The sequence below is a fragment of the Phalacrocorax carbo genome, chromosome 24 (assembly GCF_963921805.1).
Source record: "Phalacrocorax carbo chromosome 24, bPhaCar2.1, whole genome shotgun sequence".
NCBI lineage: Eukaryota > Metazoa > Chordata > Aves > Suliformes > Phalacrocoracidae > Phalacrocorax > Phalacrocorax carbo.
Window position 1 is genome coordinate 5476738 of NC_087536.1, and position 23587 is coordinate 5500324.

Genomic DNA, 23587 nt, shown 5'->3' on the forward strand with positions numbered 1-23587 from the left:
GGATGAAAAACCCTGGTGCCCATCACCGTCCCGTCTGGGCACAGCCCGCTCCAGCGCATCCCAGCCCCTGCCCAGGCAGCGCTTTCCACGCCGACACCATTGCATATCCCCAGCATCCCACCGCAAACGGGGCGAGGAGCATCCCCATCACCCCACCAGCGACACCAGCAGCCAACACGGGGACGAAGGAAGGAACACAAAGCCGCCGAGGCACGAGGGAGCACGAGGCGGGCGCGGGGGCCCGTGCCGCAGCCCACCAGCCATCTGCCGCCGGCTTGCAGCGGGCGCGGGCGGACGGGCGGCGTGGGGACGCGGCTGGAGCACGCGGTGGCTGCGGCACGCGGCGGCTGCGGCACGTGGCACCCACCCGCTCCGTGCCAGGGGAGGTGATTCGCTCTGGGGCGATTCACCGGCTCGGCTGGGATGCTCTCCTGGGTGAGATACGGTGCAAAGAAGAGGTGTGGGGTGAGCACCTACCTGCAGAGCTGCCTGGGGGAGCAGGCGGCTGCCTGCAGCGACAGAACCCAGCACCCAGTGGGTGACCCAGCTCTGAGCCTGCCTCTGGGAGACGGTCCAGCCGCTCCCTCATCAGGGCAGAAGCAGATTGCAATTAGCTGATTGCTCTGCTCCTTCGGCTGCAACTCGGGGAGCCCCGAGGATGGGGGTCTGCTGCAGGGTGCTGGGGTGCTCTCCCCCCCAGTCCAGCCCCAGTTTCGGATGCCGTCTTTCCTCGGGGGAGGCTGGGGTGGAAGCAAAGAGGCCGGGGCTGCCCCCCTCCAAGTATAAGGTATTTATTTCATCGGTACAAGAGAGAGACAGCACCTTCTGTGTGTTGGGCTCTTCCCGGTTACTGGTTTGTACATTCAGATAGCTGCGGCCGGCTCAGCCGGGGCGAGGAAGGGGAGCGGGTCCCGCTCGGCCCCCCAGCGCCGGGTGGGGGGGGGCGGCTGCTGGCAGAGGGGACCCCCCCTTCTGCCCTTGTGCCCACAGGCGCCCGAGCCCTGGGGCCCCGTGCGAGCGTGTCTGAGTGCTGAGGTTGGCTGTGTGCTCCTCCGTGCAGTCTGTCCAGGGCAGCGCTCCCCCCTTCCTTCCTCCCTGCCCTCCTCCTCCTCCTCCCCTGCCCGCGGGGGGGCCGGGACCCCCGGCCCTCATTTCCTCGTGTGCAGCGTGTCCTGGAACTTGGTGCTGGTGTAGCGAAGGTGGAAACCCTTCTTGTTGATGGTATCATCCGAGTGGAAGCGGATCATCACCGAATCACCGGCCGAATAGACCTCCTCCGGGGGCTGCCGGGGCGAGGGAGAGGGGTGTCAGGACCACGGGCATCCCAGGATGCACGGGCATGGGTGGGGGGGATGGGAATTACAGTGGGGAGGGTGCAAAATCATCACATCCCCATGTACAACCCCAAATCCCTCCCCGGGATATCTCTGCACCAGCTTGGCTCAGCTTCACCCATCGCCCCTGCAGTCTTGCACGTCTCCCCCCGCCCCCCAAAACCCACCCCATCGCTCCCCCCATCCCCAGCTCACCCCGGACCCGCAGAAGCGGCCGAGGCGCGGGGCCGTCCCGTCGTAGCCGTCGAAGAGCTCCATGTAGTCGTAGCCGCAGTCGGCTTCCTCCTCGATCTCAAAGGTCTGGAAGATGAGCTCCACGCCATAGCCCTCCTCGGCCATGATCACCCACTCGCAGTCCGAGCCCCCCGGGTAGTTGTTATCCCCAAATTGCGCGTGTGAATACAAGTCCTTGGTCTTCACCTCGGCACGTACCTGGCCCCCGCACACTGGGGGAGAAGCCGACAGCAGTGGGTGGGTGCTTAGGAGGGTCCACGGTCTCCTCGCACCCCATAACCAGGAGGTTTCCCCAGCCCCACGGTGGTACCTGTGGTGTGGGTGGCCTCAAAGCCCTTCTTCTGGACGGAGTTATCAGAGACAAACTTGAGGAACATCTTGTTGCCGGAGGAGACGAGGGGCTCGGGCTCTTTGGCTCCGCAGAAGCGGCCGAGAGTGGGGGCTTTGGCATCCTTGCCGTCGTAGATCTCCAGGTGGTCGTAGGCACATTCCTGCTGTGCCTCCACGTCCAGCTCTGAGAAGGTCTGCGGAGGCAGTGGCCAAGCTGCCGGTGCTCAGCGGAGGGGACCCCCGGTGCTGCCCACCCCCCCCGGATCCCTCCCCATCCCTACCAGCTTGATGCGGTGCCCCGGCGTGGTGGTGATGGCCCAGGTGCACTCCTTCTTGCTGGGGTATTTATCGGGCCAGTTGGGGCTTGTGATGGTCCCCGAGATGGACGTCACCTTATGGTTGCAGCCGGCTGCGGGGACAGCGGCGGGGTCACGGGTGCAAGGGTTGGGGGGTCCTGCTGGGGATGTGTGGGGGGGGGAGGTGTCTGGGGCACGGACCCACCTTCCTTGCAGTCGTGCTTGTTGTCGTGCAGCACGAAGCCGCTGCGGCACTGGCACTCGTAGCTGCCGAAGGAGTTGAGGCACTCGTGCTGGCAGCCCCCGTTGTTCTTGGAGCACTCGTCCTTGTCTGCCGAGAGAGCAGAGGGGCCGTGGCTGAGCAGGGTGGGAAAGCCCGGCGGCCGGCATCCCGGCACGGCATCCCGGCACGGCACAGCCCTGCCCGGTGCATGCCGGTCCCCAGCCGCACGCCGCTGCCCTCCAGGGAGCGACCAGCCAAGCAAGCGCCTACGGCCAGCAGCAAGCAGATCCGCCGACCCTTGCCCAAGCCGGGGCAGCCCCCGCGGGTGGATGGGATGGGTCCTCCTTTCCCTGGGCTCACCCACGGGCACAACCATTACCTGCTTACGGTACGGACGGGGAAGGCAGAAAAACACACAGTGACAACCAAAGATGCACAAGAAAGACCAGGACGCGGGAGTCCCTCTTTACTCATCGATAGGGAAATGTCACAGACACGGTAAAAATTGGGAAAAAAAAAAAAAACCAAGGTCAGCTGGTCAATGATAAAAACAACAAGGATGGGGCGGGAGGGGGGGTGCTTAAAACCAAAAAAAAAAAAAAAATATTTTTTAAAAATTAAAAATAAGGCCAACAACCAGTTCTGTCAAGCAAGGGGCTGCCGGGGCCAGTGGCACGGCTCAGCTTGGCCCCAGCGTGCTCCCGCACGGCGCCCGGGGCCGCGGCGTTCCTGAGAAAGATGGAGAGGACGGCGTGGCTCAGGAGGGGCCCCGCAGCCGCTTCTGCAGGCGAAACTTCAGGCCGGGTGGGCGAGATTTCGGGGGCTGCAGCTGCTGCTTCTTCTCTGCAAAGAGAGAGGGAGAAAGGGGGGGAGCGATGGGGGAGCAGGGGGCGGTGGGGGCGGCGGGTGCAGCGGGGCATGCAGAGCGGCAGCCGGGGAAGCAGGCAGCGGAGGGGACCCCCGCGAGCCCCTCGTGCAGCCGGGGCTCGGCGGTGAGCGGCTCTGCGGGGAGGAAGAGGAGGAGGAGGCAGCGTGGCTGGCTCCTGGAGGATAAGGATGGGCTTTGGGTGGGTTCCTGGGGGTGGCCGGACTGGGGAGGTGTGGGAATGGTGGCAGAGGGGTTTGGGCCCTTCTGGAGCAAGGCATCCCCCCGGCCTGGCCGTACTTACCTCCCAGCGCCCACCACCTGCCTGAGGTCCCTATCGCCGGCGTCCTGCGGCTTGCCAACCCCCCCAGAGCCCCCACTTTGGGGCTGGGGCGGGATGCTCCGTGGCCCATCGCCCCTCTTTGCTCCCCCTCCCCATGGGGGCGATGGTTTGGGGAGCGGGCAGCGGCAGGGGGAAGCCAGCAGCAAGCGGGCACCAGCCACCCGAGCATCCCTCTCCGTGCCAAGCTTGCCCCGTGCCCGTGGTGCAGGGAAGGGGCGATGCCGGAGTAGAGCATCCCTCCTGGAGCCACTGGCAGCAGCGAGGGGGGTCCTGCCCCAGCCCCCCCAGCCCCTCGGGGCAGCCCCAAGCCCCGCGGCCACCTCTCAACCGGAGGCTATAACCTGACGTCTCCTAGGTCTGAGAGAGGAAGCGAGGCGGAAAGGCTCGTTTGGGGATGGGAAGGGGCTTCGGATGGGCCGGGCGGGCTCAGAGCAGCTCCAGCACCGGGGGACCGTGCGCGGCATTGCCCCGCCGGCAGGACGGAGGGAGCCTGGGCGGGCGAGACAAGAGCGGAGAGAGTTGGCAGAGGAAAGAAGCCCACCGGGTCGGTGTCTTTAGCAGTCCTTTATTCTAACCAGCTTGCTCACCGCGACCCGGCATCACCGTGCGCTCACCGTTATCCCAGCGTGCATCCGATGGCTCCGGGCCGCTCACCGCCCCGCAGCCCCCGCCTGCACCTATCACCCCGCTACGGACCCCCCGTGCACCGGGGCTCGGCCGAGAGCCAGGGGGACGTACCTGGGTGCCGACACCGTGGTGAATTCCTGGGCGAACGCATCTTTACACGCAAGCCGACGGAGCCGGCTGCTGCCTCCCGTCGCCCCAGCCCGCGAGGAGGAGGAGGAGGAGGAGGAAGAGGAAGGGGCCATGTCTTCACTGGGGGAAAATGGGGGCCTGGGGGGCCAGGCTGCCCACGGCACCGAGGGGCAGGGCTTGGTGGCTGGCTGTGTCCGGAGCGGTGGGGAAGGAGCACAGAGACCCTCTGCGGCTAAAAAGGAGCCGCTTGGGAGATGCTTTGCCCAGGGCTGGCTGGGAGTGACCCCGGGGTGGGACCAGAGGAGGGACCCTGGTGTGGCCGAGTCCTCCAGCGTGCTCCTGCTGCCGGGAAAGCCCGAGACCTGTGTGGGGAGAGGCAGGGGAGAGGGTTTGGTGGTCTGGGGTAGGAGCAGCCCCCGTGGGACCACTGCACATCCTGGTGGGAGGAGGAGGAGGAGGGCAAAGGGGAGAGGGAAGGAGCCCGGAGCGCGGCGAGGGGAGACTCACCCGGCTGCCCCACGGTCCCGCTGCCGCTTGGCCGCTGGGCTTTCCCGAGGTCTCGCTTTGCTGGAGGGTGCTGGCTCCCGATGGCTGGGCCCCGCTGGGCCACCTTACTTGCCTTGGTTTTAATTAAAAAAATAAAGCAAAGATACTCTATCCCCGGCCTGCAGGTCTCTGCCGCTCCGGCCAGCTGCCGGGCTGCCTCGGGGAGCCCCGAGGGCTCCTGGGGACGCCGCCTCCCGCGGCTCTCCACAGCCGAGCGGCTACGCTGCCCCTCAAAAACAGCCTCCACGGGGCCAAGAAGCAGCGGGAGGTGCAAGGCATCGGTGGTCCGGTCTAGCCCAGCCTGTCCAGGAGGTGCCGTCGGTTGCTCGCGGCCGGGCTGACGTCCAGGACACTGCGCCGAGGGGGACCCTCTCTTGCACAAGGGTCCCGTGGCAGCCCCCAGCCCAGGGACGGGCCCTGGGTGATGCTTGGCCGTGGCCGGCGGTGCGTTTCGCTCCACGTCCCCATCCCTACGCCCCCCCAAACACCCAGCCGAAGGTGACACCATGTCCTGGCGGGGTGGCCCAGGAGAGGAGAGAGGACCACAGAACAGACAGGGATAAGCAGGTAATGGTTTTTTGGGAGGAGGGACCACTCCGGCGACCTGAGGCGTGGTGGTGGCCGGATGCCGACGTCCACCCCCCTCGCCTCCGGCGCCGGGCGGGATGCGGAGCACCCTGCCCGGGAAGCAGAGGAAGCCCGTGGCCGTGCAGTGTAGCGGGGTGGTGCAGCGCAGCAGGCAGCAGAGCAGGGGCATCGCCGCCCTCCCCGCCGTAACGCCGCCCGAGGGGTGCAGTGCCCGGCCCACGGTGGGGCTGGGGAGGGGAAGATGCTCCCCCTGGCCAGCGCTGGCCCCTCCAGGCCTGAGGACATCTGTGTCCCCAGCGCGTTTCCCTTTGCCTCTGTGGATGTAGCTGGAGCCCAGCACCCACTGGCCATTTGGGGACCTCTGGGAGCCCCCCAGCATCTGAAGTAGGACCCAATTGCCCCCCAAAAGAGGGGAAAGGCCTTGAGAGGCAGCAAAACATGCCGCCAGTCAGGCTGCTGGAGGCTGGAGGGGTTCAGACCCTGTGGGGCAAAGACCCAAGGGTCACCCTGCCGCCGGGCTGGGACTGGGGGCTGCACCCCTGGCACGGGCAAGGGCAGGCATTAGCGGCGGTTTGGGGATGCAGGGAGGGTCAGCTCAATGAGGGAGGGCAGGGGACGCCCGTGCTGGGGCCGGGCAGCTCTACCTGAGAAGAAATGGGCTTTGAAGCCTTTTTTGGAGACGGTGTTGTCGGACTTGAACTCGATCCTCATGTTGTTGTACTGGGAGGTGATGACGTCCGGCTTCTCGGCGCCGCAGAACTTGCCGTGCAGCTTGGAGTCGGCGGTCAGCCCGCTGCGCACCTCCACGAAGTCGTATTTGCAGACCTGCGGGGTGAAAGGCAGGGGGGACACGTGGCTGGTGGCATGGAGGTGCCACCCTGCAAGCCACCAGCAGCATCGGGGAGGGGACACATGAGGGAGAAGGATCGCTCCCCGGTTGACTCACGTCATTGCCCTCCGTCTCGAAGAAGTCGAACTGCAGGGAGATGCGATACTGGGTGGGGGCCACCAGCTGCCAGATGCAGTTCTTATTAGGGGGGTACTCCTTGGGCCAGCCCGGGCTGGTGATGGAGCCGTTGAGCTTGGTGAGGAAACCTCCGCAGGCGGCTGCAGGGCAGGAGGCACCCAGCACCCATCATGTCCCCGGGCTCCCTGGGATTAGGGATGCTGCACGGGGCGGGTGGGGGGCACCTACCCTCACAGCGGCGCTTGTCCGAGGCCAGCTCGTAGCCAGGGTCGCAGGCACACTTGTAGCTGCCCAGGGTGTTGACGCAGCGCTGCTCGCAGCCACCGTTATTGGGACGCGAGCACTCGTCCATCTCTGGGCAGGGGCGGCGGGGCTGAGCGGGCAGGCAGGGCTGCCGGCCCCCCCAGCATCCCCCCCGGCGCGTCTCCTACCTTTGAAGAAGTTGACGGCAAAGCCTGCCTTGTTGATGGAGCCGTCGGAGACGAATTTCATCCAGAGCTTGTTGGAGGTGCTTTTGATGTCATCTGGCTTGTCGTAGCCACAGTAGCGCCCGATGAGGCTGCTCGACTCACTGCTGCCGTCCCGGATCTCCAGGTAGTCGTAGGCGCAGCTATCGTGCCGCTCAATCTGGGGGCGGGGGTGTTAGCAGAGTGGGGGGGACACCGTCTTGGCTCCAGCATTCCCAAACCCTGCCTGCTTTCCTTACACCCACACTCCCAGACCCACGCTCGCACCAGCCAAGGGAGCCGGTCTGCTGCATGGGGAAACTGAGGCACGGAGGCGGTGCAGAGGTAGCCAGGCAAGGCAACGACAGCCCCGCTGCAGCCCCAAGCCTGTCCCACGGGGTGCATTTGGATCAGGGAGACGCTGCTGAGGAGTTTTCCCCTTCCCGCCCCAGGGAAGGGGGGGGACCGGCACGGCAAGGGGGATGCTCACCCACCTCGAAGGACTGGAAGGTCAAACCGACGTGGAAGCCCTCGGAGACGGTGATCTTCCAGACACACACCTTGCTGGGCCGGTAGTCATCGGGGTAGTTGGGGGACTGGATGTGCCCGTTGTCCTTCTTCACTTCCCCCCCGCAGATGGCTGGAAGGGAGGAGAAGCCGTCTGAGCCCCCCCCTTGCCCCACCGCCAGCCCCACAACCCCTCCCTGCCCACCCCTACCTTCGTAGATGGCAAAGAAGCCTTTGCCCACCCAGTTGCTGCTGCTCCGAAACTCAACCCAGAGGCGGCTGTCGGTGGAGATGATGGGCTCGGGCAGCTTGTTCCCGCAAAACCTGCCTGGGGATGAAGGCGTGCTGGGCTGCTGCCGGCCAGGCACCCTCCTCTTCCTCGCCACCACATCCCACTCCCCCCCACGCCCTCCGCCAGCATCCTAACGGGAAAAACGCTGCTTCTCCCCCTGCTCCCCTCCGGCTTTTCTGGCTGTTTCACAGAAATTGGTTATTTCAGAGTGTGGGGTCAACTGGGACTTGGGGAACATCCAATTCATGGGGATGAGACTGAGACACCGGTGTCTCCCTGGGGAGCAATGTGCTCACCAGCCAGGTCAGCTGGTCTGGTTTCACTGGTGTGGTTAGCAAACTGGGAGCCCCATTTACCCCAATAACCCCTCTGGGACCAGCCCTCCGCCCCCCGCCCCATGGGATTTGGCACATCACGGTCAGGCAGGGATACAGGCAGAGGGGAGCCCCTCGCCCCGCTGCCTGCACCCGGAGCATCCCCACGCGGCGGGGCGGGAGGTGAGGGCAGCGGGCGGGCAGCGGGGCAGGCAGTGCCGGCCGGCCAGGCTAAGAGCTCCCGGTTGGTTACCTCGCAGCGTGGCCTTTCTCCAGAACCCGTCTCTCACCTCCACGTAGTCGTACCAGCACAGCCGGCTTCGGTAGATGTCCAGGGTGGTGAAGTTCAGGATGATCTGAGGTTGGGGAGGGGGAGAAAGAGCGTGGGGTGAGTCCCCGCCATGCCCTGCGGGGTCTCTGTCTGCCGGAGCACGGTGCCTGGCCGTGCTGGGTGCCAGCGGTCCAGGTGGCACTCGGACCCACTCCATGGTGATGCCCAGCAGCATCCCGAGCCACAGCGAGGCACCGGACAGGGGGATGCTGGGGTCAGGGGCACCCCGAAAAAAAGGGTAGAAGATGGGGCAAGGAGAAAGAGGAGGGTTGGGAGAAGATGGGGTGCCTTCAGCGCCGCGCCAGCGGCTGGTACCTTCTCTCCGGGGGTGACGGAGATCCTCCAGACGCAGTGCATGTGGGCAGAGTATCCATTGGGGAATTCAGGGGAGGAGAAGTTGCCCTGGCTGTCCTGGAGTGTCTCCCCACAGGCTGCAAAGGGGGAAAAGCATGGGTCAGACCACCGGGAAGCCTCTACCGGCATCGGGATGAGCAGCATTGGGTTCGGACCAGCCGTTGCCCCCAGCCCCCCGTGCACTTTGTCCACCCAAATTCCCAGCCCCGAGGACAGCTCTGCAAAAAACCACCATCACCGCCTTGCTGCAGTAACCCCAAAAAGCCCCAAACCACACTGGAGCGGCTGGCGATGCTCCCAGCTCCCCGGCACCCCCTTGCAAGCACCGTGCCCCCCTCCCAGCCGCTGAGCCCCAGGTGGGGCAGGAGCCATCCCATGGCCCCCCCACGCCCTGCCACGCCGCGGGGGCCCGGCTCGCCGCCCGGGCTCCAGGCAGGTTTACGCGGCCGTGGCTGGATCCGGCCCAGCGCTGCCATCTGGAAGCCACATGATGCTGCGGCCACGGCACACGGCGCTTCGCTCCGGCTGTCGCGAGGCCAAGGCGGCCGCCCCCCACCTCCCGCTCGGGGGGGGTTGCGAGATGAAAGGTGAAACGTTAAAAAAAGGCGGCTTGAAACCTGGGCTTGCTGCCTTTTTTCCCTCCTTGCTTTACAGTGGAAACAAAGGGAAGGGAAAGCCGGGCTGCAGAGGGGCATTTTATTTTGGGCTTTTTTTTTTTTCCCCCTCCAAACTAATCACTTTTCCTGCTCGTGCTCGCAGCCCCGCTCCCCTGCAGCCCCCAAACATGGCACGGCTGGCTGCCGGGGCCCCTCACAAAGGCGCCCCTCTTCCAGGCTGCTAATTAGTTGCTGGAATTAAGTAGGAGCGTGCAGGAGCCAAACTCCTTGCAGATGTTGCTGGTACAGTCCCAGAGCACGTGCCTGCAGCCAGGGGACTCGTGCCAGCCTCCCCAGCACCTGGAGCAATGCCACTGCTTGTGGGCCACGGGTCTCAGTGCCATTCGAGGTGCCAATATGTGCGCTGGGTGTGCCGAGCATCCCTGGCTCTGCACCATCCCTGGGGAGGACCGTGGTCTGCGGTGGGGCCATGCTCTCCCACCCTGCCAGTAAGAGCCCTGCATAATGCCCAGCCATGCCTCATCCAAAACCCTCTTGCTGTTGGGGTGGCTCGGAGGATGCTTTTGGAGAACAGGCTCCGAGGATGCTTTGCTCTCAGAGGATGCTCTGCTGTCAGAGGATGCTCTCAGGTGATGCTCTGCTCTTCAGGGATGCTCTTGGAGGATGCTTTTTGGGGGCCACTCTTGGGGGGGATGCTCTTTTCTTGGGGAAGTGGGAGGAGAGGGCAGCTGAGGATGCCCTTGCTCACACGGGCAGAGACCCGAGGCCCATCGCAGTCTTCCATTTAGCTTCGGCTCACAAACACCCCAGAAAAGTGCTGTGGATGGAGAAAGGCCACTTGCGTGCTCCTTGCAGGGACTCTGACGGTGAGGAAGACCCCAAAAAGTGTTTTTCCGCTGGAAACAGGGGATCAGCCAGGGCGGTGCTTCCTTTGTCAAGTCCCGGGGTGAAAGCAGAGCCATTCCCCAGGAGATACGGCCCCTGCACACTCGCCCCAGGCAGATCAGCCCAGCGGCCGCTCCAGCCCCCCGGCAGCGACACTCCGTCCCGGCCCAGGGCCCGGCAGAGCCGTCCTGGCATCACCCACCTGGGCAGCGGTAGAGCTTGCGGGCCTGGGCGATGTCCCCTTTGCTCAGACGCGTCCGCTGGCCGATGGCGGGACGGACCCCGTTCACATCGTACTTGGGCAGGATGGTGTCGAGGAAGATGCCCCTGGGGCGAAAGCAGGGAGAGGCTGAGCAGCAGCTGGAAAGCACCGGGTCTGCGGCTGCTCCCCGCTGCTGGGGGAAGGATGCTAAAAACAGCCTGGGTAATTAAAGCCTGCAGGCCGGTGAGTCAGCGGGGACGTGTCCCCGAAGGAGGTGACCGTGGGGACAGCACCATCCCTGCCCTGGAAAGGGATGCCGTGGGGTTTCATCCTGCCTCGGCATGCTGCAGCATGGCTCCTCCGCAGCTGCAGACCTTGCTCCAGGTGAATTAACCCTGTGCAGAGCTGCTAAGATGCCTCTGTCCTCCAGGGCTGGGGACCCCCGTGCCACTGTCCCCAGTACTGTGGGGAGGACGGGGGGACGCACGGATGAGCCCCCCCCGGCCACGTACCTGGAGAAGGTGTTCCTGGCGTAGTGCATGATGCTGTCGAAATCGTACGTCTCGCCCAGCGACTCCACCTCCTCCGGCTCCATCTTCAAGAAGTTGTACTCCTGCCCTGCAGAGGCAGGCGGGACGGGGACGCCGTCAGGGGGGACCCTGGATTCAGCAGCACCCCACGGCAGGGAGGAAGAGGAGGAGGAGGAGGTGGAGGAGGAGGGAGGCTGGTCCCTACCTGGCTGGATGTTCTCCCGGATGATGGAGACATGGTCATCCCGGTCAGGGCGTGTGTGCTCGTGCCAAAACCCAATGACGTGGCCCAGCTCGTGCACCACGATGCCAAATTTGTCGCAGTTTTTGCCTATGGAGATGGCCTGGGGTCCCCCTCCTCGGCGGCCCACATAGGAACAGCACCTGGGGGGGAGGTGGGTGGCACCCGCTGAGCCCCAGCTCTCTGGGGGGGACAGCCCTGCAGTGCGGGCATCCCGGTGCTTCCCTGGGTAAAGACATGAGTCAGGCCAGGAGCATCAGCCCCCCCCACCCATCCCCAGTCTGGGAAGCACCCCTGCTGCCTCAGCTGGAAGCTTCAGCCATCCTGCCCACGCAGGGAGCTCGAGCCGTGCCTCCAACCTCAGCTCCTGCCCCCGGGCTGCCTGGCATGGCACGGCACAGCAACGTGGCACGGCACAGCAACGTGGCACGGCGTGGCACGGCTGCAGGCAGGCCCAGCACCCCAGGGTGCTGCTCCCACAGGTGCCTCTCCCCCGGTCCCGCACTGTGGATGGGGTCTTGCCTGCGCCCGGCAGCTTGGCTGCTCCAACCCCGCATGCCAGACCCAGCCTCAGGGCTTGCACCGGCGCAGGGGCACGGACTGGCACCTCCCGCCGTTGTGCGCAGCCCGTTCCAGGGGAAAGCCTTCTCCTAACCACCATCTGCTTGGCTGGGGCTGTGCCCTGACGCGTGAAGATGCTGAGCTCTTCCAAACCCCTGTTTCCTTTGGCATCAGCTCTGCTGCAAGCCCAGGCTGGTGCCGCGCCACCGACCTCAGCCCCCCGGCCCTCGATGGCGAGTGCCACAGATCGGCGACTCCAAGACCTCCTGCGCCCCAACAACCCACAGAGACCAGACCCCAGGGACGGGTGCCCTTCGCGCCCCAGTCCTCCACAAAACCGAGCGGGTCTGGGCCAGCCGGTTAGCACCACGCACACCCTGACGTGTGCATTTCGGTGCCAAGGCACGTCAGCCAAACATCCTAATTAGCACTCCCACGAGCTGCCACGCTCCCTCGTCGCAATGCAAGAGCCAAGGGGCAGGGTGGTCCCGGTGCGTGCCCGGGATGCTCCCCCACGTACCCGCAGGGACGGTAGGTAAAGACGATGTAGCTGTCCTCGTCATTACGCTCCAGGAAGGTGACACAGGTGTGCTTCTCCCAGTGCCGCATCGCCTGCCGGAAGATGGCTCGCTGGCTGCCTGCGGGAGGGGGCGGCGGGGGCCGTCAGCCCGGCTTGGGGAAACTGAGGCACGCCGGGGACGGAGCATTCCCCCAGCCCCCGGCTCGCCTGCACTCACCGCTGAAGTTTCCGCTGATCACATAGGGGATGACCCCGTCCGGCCACACTCTTTCTGGCCGGGACGTGGCGGCGCGGCGGCTCCGTGCCCGCTGCCGGCCCCGGTTGCGCGGTGGGTGACCCGGCCGCGGGCTGGTGCCGGTGGCGTTGCTGCCTGTGGGGAGTCGGGGGGGTGAGGGCAGGCAGCCCCCCCGGGATGGAGGCGGCCGGGAGGGCTGGGACGATGGCAGTACCTGAGGAGTTGGTGGGCAGGCGCGTGATGGTGTGGCGTGCCAGGTCCACCACCCGGTCCACGTGGAAGAGCCGCAGGTCCTCCTCGTCCAGGGCGATGTCTCCCAGGAAGGCAGCTGGGGGTTGGGGAGGAGGAGGTGTGAGCCCCCCATCCCTATGCCAGGGGACCCCAAGCCCCGCCAGGGCAGGGCTCCCCACACCCAGCCTCTCCGCACCTGGCAAGCCCCTGAAGAGGAAGGCAAGCCCTTCCTCCTCCTCCTCCTCTTTCCTTCAACTGGGGGCCGGGAGGGAAAGCGAGCGTGGTGCCGGCCGGGCTCCCCCCCTCCCCAGCCCGCCACTGTGTCGGCTCTCCCAACAGCTGGAGCCAGCCCCGCGCTGACATCTGGTTCGCATAAAGCCCAGTCCATCACTTTTTAGGGTTTCTGTTATTATTTGTGTTGAAAAACTACTTTCTTTTCACTTTATAAAACCCAACGCTGGGCTCGGGACACCCTTCCTACCCGGCTCCTGCCCCCCCGGCCCGGTGCGAGCTCCAACAGCCCTGGGATGCTCCAATGACCTCCGAGTCATCTGCCACCACGAAGCAAAGCCATATGGCCCAGGAAGCTCCCGCTGTGCCCAGTGCCCACAGGAATGGAGCTGGCCAAAGGGCATCCATCTGTCTGTCCGTCTGCCGGGACCGTAAGCCCCTCCAGCACTGCTCTGCCACGGCTCCCACGGGGCTGGGGGTGCAGAGATGCTTCAGCATAACAGTGCCGGAGGGCATAACCCTGCACAGCCCTTCCTCCTCCTCTTCCTCCTGCCCTGCTCTCCGCCCTCCCGCTCGCGCCACGGCCTCGCCGTTGAGTCAACGCTGCAGGATGCGGCTCCCGGGTTTGGCGCTTGGCCAGCACCGAGCCCCGGGGACCCGGCTTTTGCGGAAACGCCGCGGCCCGAGCGCGAGGGCTGGCTGAGGTCATGCCGCGCCAGCGCCGGCACAGAGGCTCTGGATGCGGCCGTATGGGGTGGAGCTGGGTTTCTCCCTGAGTTTGTGGGTACCCGGGGTGAAGGGGTGGCCCCGGGCCTCCCCCTGCCCTTGCCAGCCCCTGGGGAAGGGCTGGGAAACGGCAGCGGTGGGGAGTGGGGTGGCTGGTCCGGCGCAGGGGCTGCTGGAGAGCGGTGCCAAGTTCGTGCTCCAAGCAATTAGCAAGTGGATCCCAAAAGAGCCACTAATTACAAAAGCAACGTGGGACAATTAGGATAACCCTCACAAGTCCAGAGCAACCATCTCGGGGTGAGAGGACCAGCCCAGTCACGCCAGCCCGACCGGACCCTGTGCCTTTGCATTGCACCGAGCCCAAACCCCGCTCCAGTGGTGGCGTGGGGCATTTTGGGGTGAAAGAGTGGCATTTTGGGGCTGTCTTTGCCACGACCACCCGGTGGGTGCATCCCAGCAGAGGAAGCCCTGGGGTGGAGAGCAGACCTGCGGCAAAGCCAAGGGAAGGGCAAACAAGCCGGGGCCGGCACCTCCCCTGGCACCGACCTGCCGCTGGCACGGCCAGGCTGCAATTTGAGGGCAGAGCAGAGGCAGGAGCCGGCCCTGGCCTCCCTGCACCCTCCCTGGGGCTGGGAGAGACGTGTCCGAACGGGCAGTGCGGGGGAGGACCAGGGCCGGGGAGAAGGACGAGCGTCCCGTGCCAAGAGCTGCATGGAAAGACAAGGGAAAGTAAGCTCGCTTACAGCCGAGCAAGCGCCGGCAGAGCCAAGTGATATAGAAACCATATGTGAAGGATTTGGGATACGTGAGAGAGCCGGGCAGGCGAGCGCGGGGACGTGGGGCTGGTTTCCCAGGCGGTGCAAGGTAGCTCGGCTCCCCCAAAAATCCCCAGCCCGGGGGGGGAAGGTGGTTTGCTGCTCCTGGAAGAGACATCGGAGCCGTGGGGTGGCGGCAAGGGGATGTCCCGGCAGCGATCCCTGTAAGGACACGTTGGGGACAAGCCCAAAGCGTTGGATTGAGAAACTTCCACGTTGGTTTGGGCTCTGGTCCCATCCTCCTCCCACTCACTCCCTGTGCATACTGGCCCCGGTGATACACGGGGTGGTTTGGGGGGGGTCTCTGCTCATCAAAATGCCCCAGATGCTGATAACCTCCCCGAGGGGCTTCGTCAGAGACGCTGCCACGCCGCTGCCACTTGTTCCTTCCCGGTTTGTGCCGCAGCAGCTCGCCAAACGAGCCTCCTCCCTTCAAGGTGGAGGGGACCCCCTGCAAGCAGGGGCTCGTGGGGTGAAGGAACTGTGCTGGGGGCAGGAGAGGTCCCAGCCCACTGCCGTGGGCAGTGAGGAGCTGCCAAGGCTCGGCAGAGCAAAACTCAGAGCAGGGGGAAATGCATGAGGGAGCCGGGCTGGGCTGCAGCGGGGAGACGGCAGCCTGGTTTCATGCTCACCGTGGAGCAGACAGCACCCACTGAGGCATCACATCTCTCAGCACCCACGTCCTGCAACCTGCAGCCTCGCCCTGCTGGGACACGGTGCCACTCGGGTGCCCAAGAGAGCCCAGGCCATGGGGCACGCTTCCCCAGCCGCCCCCCGGAGGGGACCCAGTGCCCCCAGTGCATTCCCAGCCCAGGAGGCTGTGCCACAGGGGCTGCCCTCTGCTCACCCCGGCGCTGGCCAGGGAGGTACTGGGGGCAAGGTCCGCGCGTGGCAGTGCCAGCGGGGAGGACGCGGTGGCAGCGGGGAGGACGCGGTGCCAGCAGGGCACCGGCTTCTAGGGCAGGCACTGGCCGCGGGGGCACGATGGCTCCGTCCTTGTCCCCATCGGGCACAGGGAAGGGGAGAGGGGGAAGTGCCCCGGTTCTGGCCGTGCACATCCCTCCCACCACCCAGAAAACAACCGGCTGTTTGGGACCTGCTGGCGAGGCTCCCACCAAGCTCTTCCTCACCCAGAAGCCAGGAGATAACTCAGCCCTCGGCCGTTGTTTGACTTTTTGTGCTATGTGTTTTCTTTTGGGTTCTTGGAATGGTGACGTAACCCCTGGGGCTGAAGCTTTAGACAAACAAGGTTTTTCATTCGGACACGGGCCAACCCCTCCAGCACCCCGACCCGATGCTACAGGCATCTCCTGCCCACACATAGCTCAGTGGCTGTCCCTGCGGGGTCCCACTGTCCCCCCCTGCCGCCACACGCTAAGGATGCAGGAGCCGCTCAGCATCCTTTATACCCCCGGGCAAGGCAAGCAGCGGAGAGGGGCTCCCGTGGGCCTGACCTCTCCAGCATCACCGGGATATCGGGATGAGCCTGTCCTCAGGGATTCTGGGGTGAGGCTGACCTCGGGTTCCACCAACGTTGGGAACCATGTCACACGAAAAAAAAGAAATAACCTGTGGGAAGAGGCCGGGGCGCGAACGCAATGTTCTGGTGAGCAGGCAAAAGCAAACAGAGCGGCGGGGAAGCCTTGGCAGGGGAGGGCGGCAGATAAACAGGACGGGATCGTATTCCAGGTCAGTCTGGGGCAAACGAGCCTCCATACGTGGTGCCGGATGGGAAGGACCCTCGTCCCTGTGTGGCTCCCCCTGGCTCTCGAAGCAGCACTGGGCACGATGGGCTCCCGTGGCTCTGGCAAGACAGGCAGCATCCCCTGCCTGGGAGCAAAAGCTCAGCCCAGCCTTCCCTCGCCAGCTTAGCAGCTCCGGCCCAGCCTCTGCGAGTCCTCATGCGATGCCGAGCCATGAGCATCGCTCCAGGTGCGAGGCAGGGAGCAGAGGGGAGGTTCAGAGCGTGTGAGGAGGCAGGGAGCAAGCCGCTCCGCCCCGGTCGGTATCACCGGGGTGGGATGGAGGAGAGCGGTTTAATAGGTGCATCCTGGCCTCTGCCGAGCTGCTGGGTCGTAAAGCCACGGAGTCACCGGGGCAGCATCCCACTGGCTCGGCAGAGCCATTAAATATGTGAGGAATGCTCCTCGCGCCGCCCCCTCGCCCCCGCACGCCAGCCCAGCTGCGCCCGCTGTGAGCTCCCCTCATGGCAAATCACGCCGGACACATGGCGTGAGAGGAGCCGGCACCCCCCTTGGCCAGGGCTGGGGGGGTCCCCCCACAGCCTTGGGGGTCTACCCTGCCTGGAGAGCCCTGGGGTGCAGGCGTGGGTGCAAAGGCAGGGGGATGCAGAGCATCCTGGGGCTGTTGGGGCAGGGGGAGCAGCCCCCCAGTGCTGCCGCCTCCTGCCGAGGTCCCTGCCAGGTGCCAGGTCTCCCCCTGCTCCCCGCAGCCTGCCAGCAGCCAGTGGCCCCCCAGAGACCCCGGGGACAGGACAGTGGCATGCAGCGGAGGCGAGCCGGGTCCTCTGCTCTCCCCCGGCAGCGGCACAGCCCCTCTCCCGGTGCCCCTCGCCGGCAGCCGGAGAGAGGGAACAGCCAGCCTGTAAATGCCGGGGCGAGGTATATTTGCTTTCCCAGAGCACCTTCCGACGAGCGCAGCAGGCACAAAGCAGGAATTCAAGCCTTGGCGGCCAGGCTGGGAGCCAGGCCAGACCATGGCCCCTCTGCAGCTAGTGGGGAAACTGAGGCACGGGGGGACGGAGGCAGTCAGCACTAAGGGGCGACCCCCCAAAGAGTCAGTCCTGGCACACAGCCGTTCTGCTATCCGTCACTGTCCCTGCAGGCAGCCTGCTGGCAGCTGGGACCCCCTGCCTGCTATTTCCTCGCTGGTGCACCCTTGTCCAAGCCGCTGCTTTTGTGAGACCGGGGGCTGTAGCAGCACCGGGCACCCTCCTGCCGGCAGCCCTGCCCTTCTCTCCCCAGGGTGCGGGCAGAAAGCAGCATCCAGGCCGCCAGGGAAGTCAGAGATGCTAAAATACACTGTCCAAGGCAGAAGGGATGATCCCCCTCCCCAGTCCCCCTCCCGTCCCCCCGAGCATCCCTCCGTGGTGCAAGGCGCATCCCGCCCGTCGGCAGCACCCGTCTCTGCTGCCGCTTCCCTGGGCACCCATGGCCAAATCCCCTCCCCGGCTCTGGGCATCGGGGTGTGGGCTTCGAGCCCTTTGCCCGCTCCGTGCCAGGCTACACTGCAGCGTAGCGTGAAATAAGCACCGCGGAGCCTGGCCTCTAATAAACACAGCCGGCGGCAGCAAACAGCTCCAGCTAATGAACGTCTGGGGGCAGGTCAGGAGCAGGAGGGATGGTTTGATCACTTCAGGGTAGGATTTTCCTTCTGCTCCTATTCTGTGACAGCAAACGGAGGAAAAAGTCTCCTCCGGGGCTTTGGAGGATGTCAAACCTAAAGGTATGTCGGAGCTCCGGGGAAGGAGTGGGGGGAGCACTGTGGAATCGTGTGTGGGGAACAGGCGCTCCCTGCCTCCCCTCTGCAAAGCCAGGTCACCGAGGAAAACACAGCCCGGGCCAGCGGCATCGGTCACTTGTGAAAGGGAGAGCTGCTGGAAAAGAAAATATTTGCAAATTGCTCCGCCGAGGGGACCGGGGAGGGGGGGGTTTGTTGTTGCGTTCCCCTGCGAGGAGGGGAGCCCGGCGGCAGCGGGGCGAGCGCGGGGACCGGAGCCCATCGGGGATGGGAACGTGCCCCGACACCCAGCTCGGCACACGTGGGGGTGACCCGGGCTCTCAGGGCACGGGGTGGCCGCCCCGGCGCGGCTGGAGCCCGGCAGTGGCACTGTGCCTGTCCCTGCCCCTGGGTGCCGGCTCTGCCAAGGGGCACCGGCTCCCAAGGGCTCCCAGACCTCTGTGCATCTGCCCCAGGGCTCTGGCTGCAAACATATCCCCCCCCCTTGTGCTTTTATTGCTCAATCCTCTCCCGACCAGCCCTCCCCAGCCACCGATTAACTCCTTCCAAAGTTTGCTTGCAGGTCCCTGCCCGGGCTGCTTAACCCCTCCTGAAGCTTGAGAGAGGAGGGGATTTTCTTTTGCACGTGTATGGAGGGAGGTTTGCCATGCAAAGGCCCCCCTGGGTAGACGGACAGCGGTGACCGACAGCCCTCCTGCTGCCCTTGGCTCGGTTATAAGCCAGACACCCGCTCTCTGCAGCTCAGCGGGATGCCGTTTTCTCCCTGCCACGACACCAGAGACTTCCAGCAAGCCTCATCAAAGCTGGGGCAACCAGGAGGGCACGTTCTCAGCCAGAAAACACCCCTCGCAGCGCAGATAAGATGAAAAGTTTGGGGAAAACCACCCATGAGCCATCATCCCCTCCTCTCCCCGTATCCCTCCTGGTTGCTTTGTTCTCTCCAGGTCTGGCCACGGCTCCCCGAGGCCGCCCCGTCCCACTGGCCATGTGTTTCCCAGCCCCGGCACGGCAGCGGATAAAGCCTCAGGAAACGCTGTCTCCCCCCTCGCCACAACCCGCCGGCGTGAATCAGCAGCCAGAGGGTTTCCCAGGAGCCGGGAAGGGAGGGCAGCGACGGCGGGTGGGTGAGCGAGCCCCCCGGCCTCGCCATCGCACACCCGGCCCCCGCCGGAGCACGCCGCCGCGCCAAACGGGTGATTACACAAAGATAAAGCAGATCCCAGGATCGGCCTGAGATTTCCAAGGTCTTTGCGCCGTCCCGAGCCCCGAACCACAGGCCTCCCGCCAGCCCCGGCTCCGCGGGTGGATTTTTACCCTGCATGAATAAGTGACATATAACGGCTGGAAAATATTTTTGGGCAGCTTGACAAGTGTGACTGCAACCAGTAGCCTCCTCTGACTACGCCTGGAAAGTGTAATCTAGGTGAAACCCAGGCAGCCAGAGCCAGAGCGCTGCAGCCACGGCGGGGAAGCTCGTACGCCCGGGGAGGGGGGCTCGGGCCCCCAGCCCCATCCATGCACATGATGCACCCTGACACTGCCCCTGCCCGCGGCTCTGCTGTCACCCCACGGCATGGGCAGGAGATGCTGAGCCCTCCGTGGAGGGAGTGGGAGAGCAGATTCCCCCTGAGCACCCCCTGGGGTGCTGCGAACCCTATGGAGCTGCGCACCCCCACGTCCCCCTTCCTCACGAGCGGGGACAGCAGGGTGACAGCACAACAGTGGGTGGCAGAAGCACGTCAGCCCCCCACTTTAGTCAGGCACCCCCAAACGTAGCCATGGAGCCGCATATGGGGAGGAAGGTGGGCTCCATCCCTCCCTGGGGGCTGGGGGCATCCGGGGGCTCCTTCCTCCTGCAGCCAAATTGCTCAGCAACCCCCCTGGGTCCCCCGGGATGAGCCAAGAGCAAACCTTGAGCCGGACATGTTTGGTTAGTGCTCATGCAGGCTCTGCAAACACAGTGAGCCCCATCCGAGCTGCTCCCCCAGCGCGGTGAGGGGTGGCGGGAGCGACGCCGGCTGCCTTGCCCGGCCGGAGACGCAACCGGGATCCAACCTGGCGGCTGCTCTCCTCACCGCTGGGCACCGAGACCTGGATATCCTGCTGACCGGGTGAAGGGAAACTGGGGCCACGGCTAATTCCTCCCTCCCTGTCTGCCCGGGGGCCGGTCCAAGGGCCGGATCTCCCAGCGGTCCTCTTTTGGCATCCCTAGAAGAGACGCGGCGGCACGGGCGGCTCTTCCCCTGCTGTGGTGGGGATGGCCTGTTGGCACCGGTGCAGACGGGTGGCATCACCGGGGCGGCCGGCGAGCTGCGGGCAGCCGTCCCGCCTGGGCGGGCGGCCTCAGGATACCTCTGGCATGACTTGTGCCGAGGAACCCAAATTCCTCTCCCAGTGTTTCCCCTCCCGTAGCCTTGCCGGGAGCCGTGGCGGCGAGGCCTCGGTGCTCAGCTGTTTCCGGAGCTGCCTGAAGCCCGGGGGAGGGGGGGGGGCTCACCACCCCAAAACAAAAACAAGCCCCTGCGTGGGTCAGGGGGATGCTGTGGGGGGCTCTGGACCCTGTGCAGTCTCCGCTGCTGGACCTCGTCATCCCGGTCCAACTGGGGGTAAATTCCCGGCTCGTGTGGTGCGTGGCAGGGCCTGATCCCACCCCCCAGGCCCCTGGGGAAGAGTTGCCGTAATTAAATTAGTCACATAAGGATCTTGTAAAGGCAGGCGGGGAAGGGGGGGAGCAGCCGTCTCGCTGGCCCCGGGAAGCGATGGGGGTCTCAGGGTGTGCGGGAGAGGGGCGAGGAGGGGGCCCTCAGCCACTGGCAAAGCCATCCTAATTAGTTTGGCTCGTCAGCGGGTGAAGCCCCATCTCTCCAGTGCAACTGGATGAAGCGGGAGCGGAGCGGAGGCTCCAGCCGGCTCTGCCCGGACAGTTTTGCAAGCCTAGCTGTTTCAGCCCGGGAGGGCAGGAAGGGAAGGATTTTTGGCCAGAAAAAGCCCTCATGTAGACAGACTTATATCAACAGACGCCTTCCAGTGCAGACAATGCCATTAAAGAGAAACGCGATCCTCCAGCCAGGACCCGCCAGACCCGAGCCCTTGCCTTCACTCTCAGCCCCTGGTGTCCCTCCTGTGCCTCAGTTTCCCCCCCCAGTGCGTCCTTCTGTCCCCTTTCTCTCGCTCGGGGAGATGGGGCCTGTCCCCCCACGGCATCAAGCCTGCTCTCGGCCCTTCCAAAATCTGAAGAACAGCTCAGCAAGCCCCTGACCCAGCAAGGAGGGACCCCGACCCGGGGCAAACACCTCCCGGGCCGATCCTGGTCGGGGTGTCCCGGGACGGCTGCAGCCCGGCCAGCCCCGGGGTGATGAGCTTTCTTTGGCTGAGGTTTGGGAGAAAAAGGGGAAAACGAAGGGATGCAGAACGTGGGTGCGACTCTGGGGTGGGATGGGGGGTGGGGGTTGGATGGGGTGGGGGTTGCCCGCTGCCTTTGACAGCTGCCGGTGCGGCCAGGGCTGGGGAAAGCGGGGCGTCAGGCCAGCCCCCCCCCCGCTGCTCCCCACTCTAAGTACAACCAGATGCATCCCGAAGCGGGGCCGGCCGCTGCCCCCCTCCAGCCCCCGGCAGCGGGGAACCCCCGGCCCCGGGGCCAGGGAGCCAAGTTCCCCCGTTCAAAGCCCCGAAGTGCGGAGCCGTGCGGGGCACACTCACACTCACACTCACACTCACACACTCACACTAAACACCCCCCCCCCCCGGCGCTCCCCTTTGTCTTCCCGGCCGCCCCCCGGCGCGCATCCCCCACCTCCCCCCCCAGCCCGCTCCTACCGGCTTTGCAAGGGTCCTTGTAGTCCAGGGGCTCCGCGTCCTCCTCCTCCTCCTCCAGCACGTAGGAGTAGTCGGGGAAGTGCATGGCCCGGGCCAGGAGCAGGCAGAGGAGCAGCCCGCAGCTCCGCAGCCCGGCCATGGCTCCGCGGGCAGCGGGCGGGCAGGCTTTTTTTTTTTTTTTTCCTTCCTTCTCTTCCCCTCTTTCCTTCTCTTCTTTGCTCCTATTTTTTTTTTTTCCCCTCCTCTCTCTCTCTTTTTTTTTTTTTTTTTTTTTTTTTTTTTAGGGAAATGAGATCTGGCGGGGGCGGGTTCAAGCGCGGAGCTCGGCCCCTGCAGCCCCGGGCGCAGGGCTGGGAGCGGGGCCAGCGCCGAGGAGGGGGGGGGGGCCGGCGGGGCCCCGGTCCGCAGCCCCCGCTCCTGTCCTCCCCCGCGGCTCCCGGACCCTGTCCTGCACCCCTGGGCCTGGTCGTGCCCCTCCCCCGGTCCCGTCCCTCACCCCCTAGTCCCGTCCCGCACTCCCCGGTCTCGTTCTGTATCCCCCAGAACCGATCCTGCACCCCCCCGCCCCATCCCGTATCCCCCAACCCCGGTCCTGCACCCCTCAGCCCCATCCTGTATCCCCCAACCCCGGTCCTGCACCCCCCAGCCCCATCCCGTATCCCCCAACCCCGGTCCTGCACCCCTCAGCCCCATCCTGTATCCCCCAACCCCGGTCCTGCACACCCCAGCCCCATCCCATATCCCCAATCCCGGTCCTGCACCCCCCAGCCCCATCCCGTATCCCCCAACCCCGGTCCTGCACCCCCCAGCCATCCCGTATCCCCCAACCCCGGTCCTGCACCCCCCAGCCCCATCCCCTATCCCCCAACCCCGCTCCTGCACCCCCCAGCCCCATCCCGTATCCCCCAACCCCAGTCCTGCACACCCCAGCACCATCCCGTATCCCCCAACCCCGGTCCTGCACCCCCCCGCCCCATCCCGTATCCCCCAACCCCGGTCCTGCACCCCTCAGCCCCATCCTGTATCCCCCAACCCCGGTCCTGCACACCCCAGCCCCATCCCGTATCCCCCAACCCCAGTCCTGCACACCCCAGCACCATCCCGTATCCCCCAACCCCGGTCCTGCACCCCCCAGCCCCATCCCGTATCCCCCAACCCCGATCCTGCACCCCCCAGCCCCATCCCCTATCCCCCAACCCCGGTCCTGCACCCCCCAGCCCCATCCCGTATCCCCCAACCCTGGTCCTGCACCCCCCCAGCCCCATCCCGTATCCCCCAACCCCAGTCCTGCACCCCCCAGCCCCATCCCGTATCCCCCAACCCCGGTCCTGCACCCCCCCGCCCCATCCCGTATCCCCCAACCCCGGTCCTGCACCCCCCAGCCCCATCCCCTATCCCCCAACCCTGGTCCTGCACCCCCCACCCCCATCCCGTATCCCCCAACCCCGGTCCTGCAACCCCCAGCCCCATCCCGTATCCCCCAACCCCGGTCCTGCACCCCTCAGCCCCATCCCGTATCCCCCAACCCTGGTCCTGCACCCCTCAGCCCCATCCCGCATCCCCCAACCCCGGTCCTGCAACCCCCAGCCCCATCCCCTATCCCCCAACCCTGGTCCTGCACCCCCTCCCAAGCATACCAGCCCCCAGTCCTGCACCCCGCAACCCCTGCTCGTGCACCCCATGGCTCCGGTCCTGCACCTCGCCCCCCCAGCCCGCAGCCCCAAGCCCACATAGCCCAGTCCTACACTCCCTCCCACACCCCCATGTCCTG

The 23587-nt window shown here is 65.6% G+C and overlaps 1 protein-coding gene across 2 annotated transcripts; it reads right to left on the bottom strand.

Annotated features, from left to right (window-relative positions):
* Positions 1–775: 775 nt before the first annotated feature.
* Positions 776–22144, bottom strand: BMP1 (bone morphogenetic protein 1). Of its 2 annotated transcripts, XM_064472542.1 has the most exons (20): positions 21817–22144; positions 12732–12845; positions 12500–12652; positions 12283–12400; positions 11166–11344; positions 10943–11048; positions 10431–10555; positions 8688–8803; positions 8295–8397; positions 7647–7763; positions 7423–7568; positions 6914–7109; positions 6711–6836; positions 6462–6622; positions 6160–6340; positions 2400–2525; positions 2180–2307; positions 1879–2092; positions 1530–1780; positions 776–1283 (listed from the first exon to the last, which is right to left on the bottom strand). In XM_064472542.1, exons 1-20 carry the CDS (start codon positions 21953–21955, stop codon positions 1149–1151), a joined length of 2934 nt encoding a protein of 977 aa, XP_064328612.1. In that variant the 5' UTR covers positions 21956–22144; the 3' UTR covers positions 776–1148. The 2 variants fall into 2 exon arrangements, with proteins under 2 accessions (XP_064328612.1, XP_064328613.1); XM_064472543.1 differs by lacking the exons at positions 776–1283; positions 1530–1780; positions 1879–2092; positions 2180–2307; positions 2400–2525 and adding an exon at positions 2850–3260 and having other exon boundaries at positions 21817–22138.
* Between the last annotated feature and the right edge of the window lie 1443 nt (positions 22145–23587).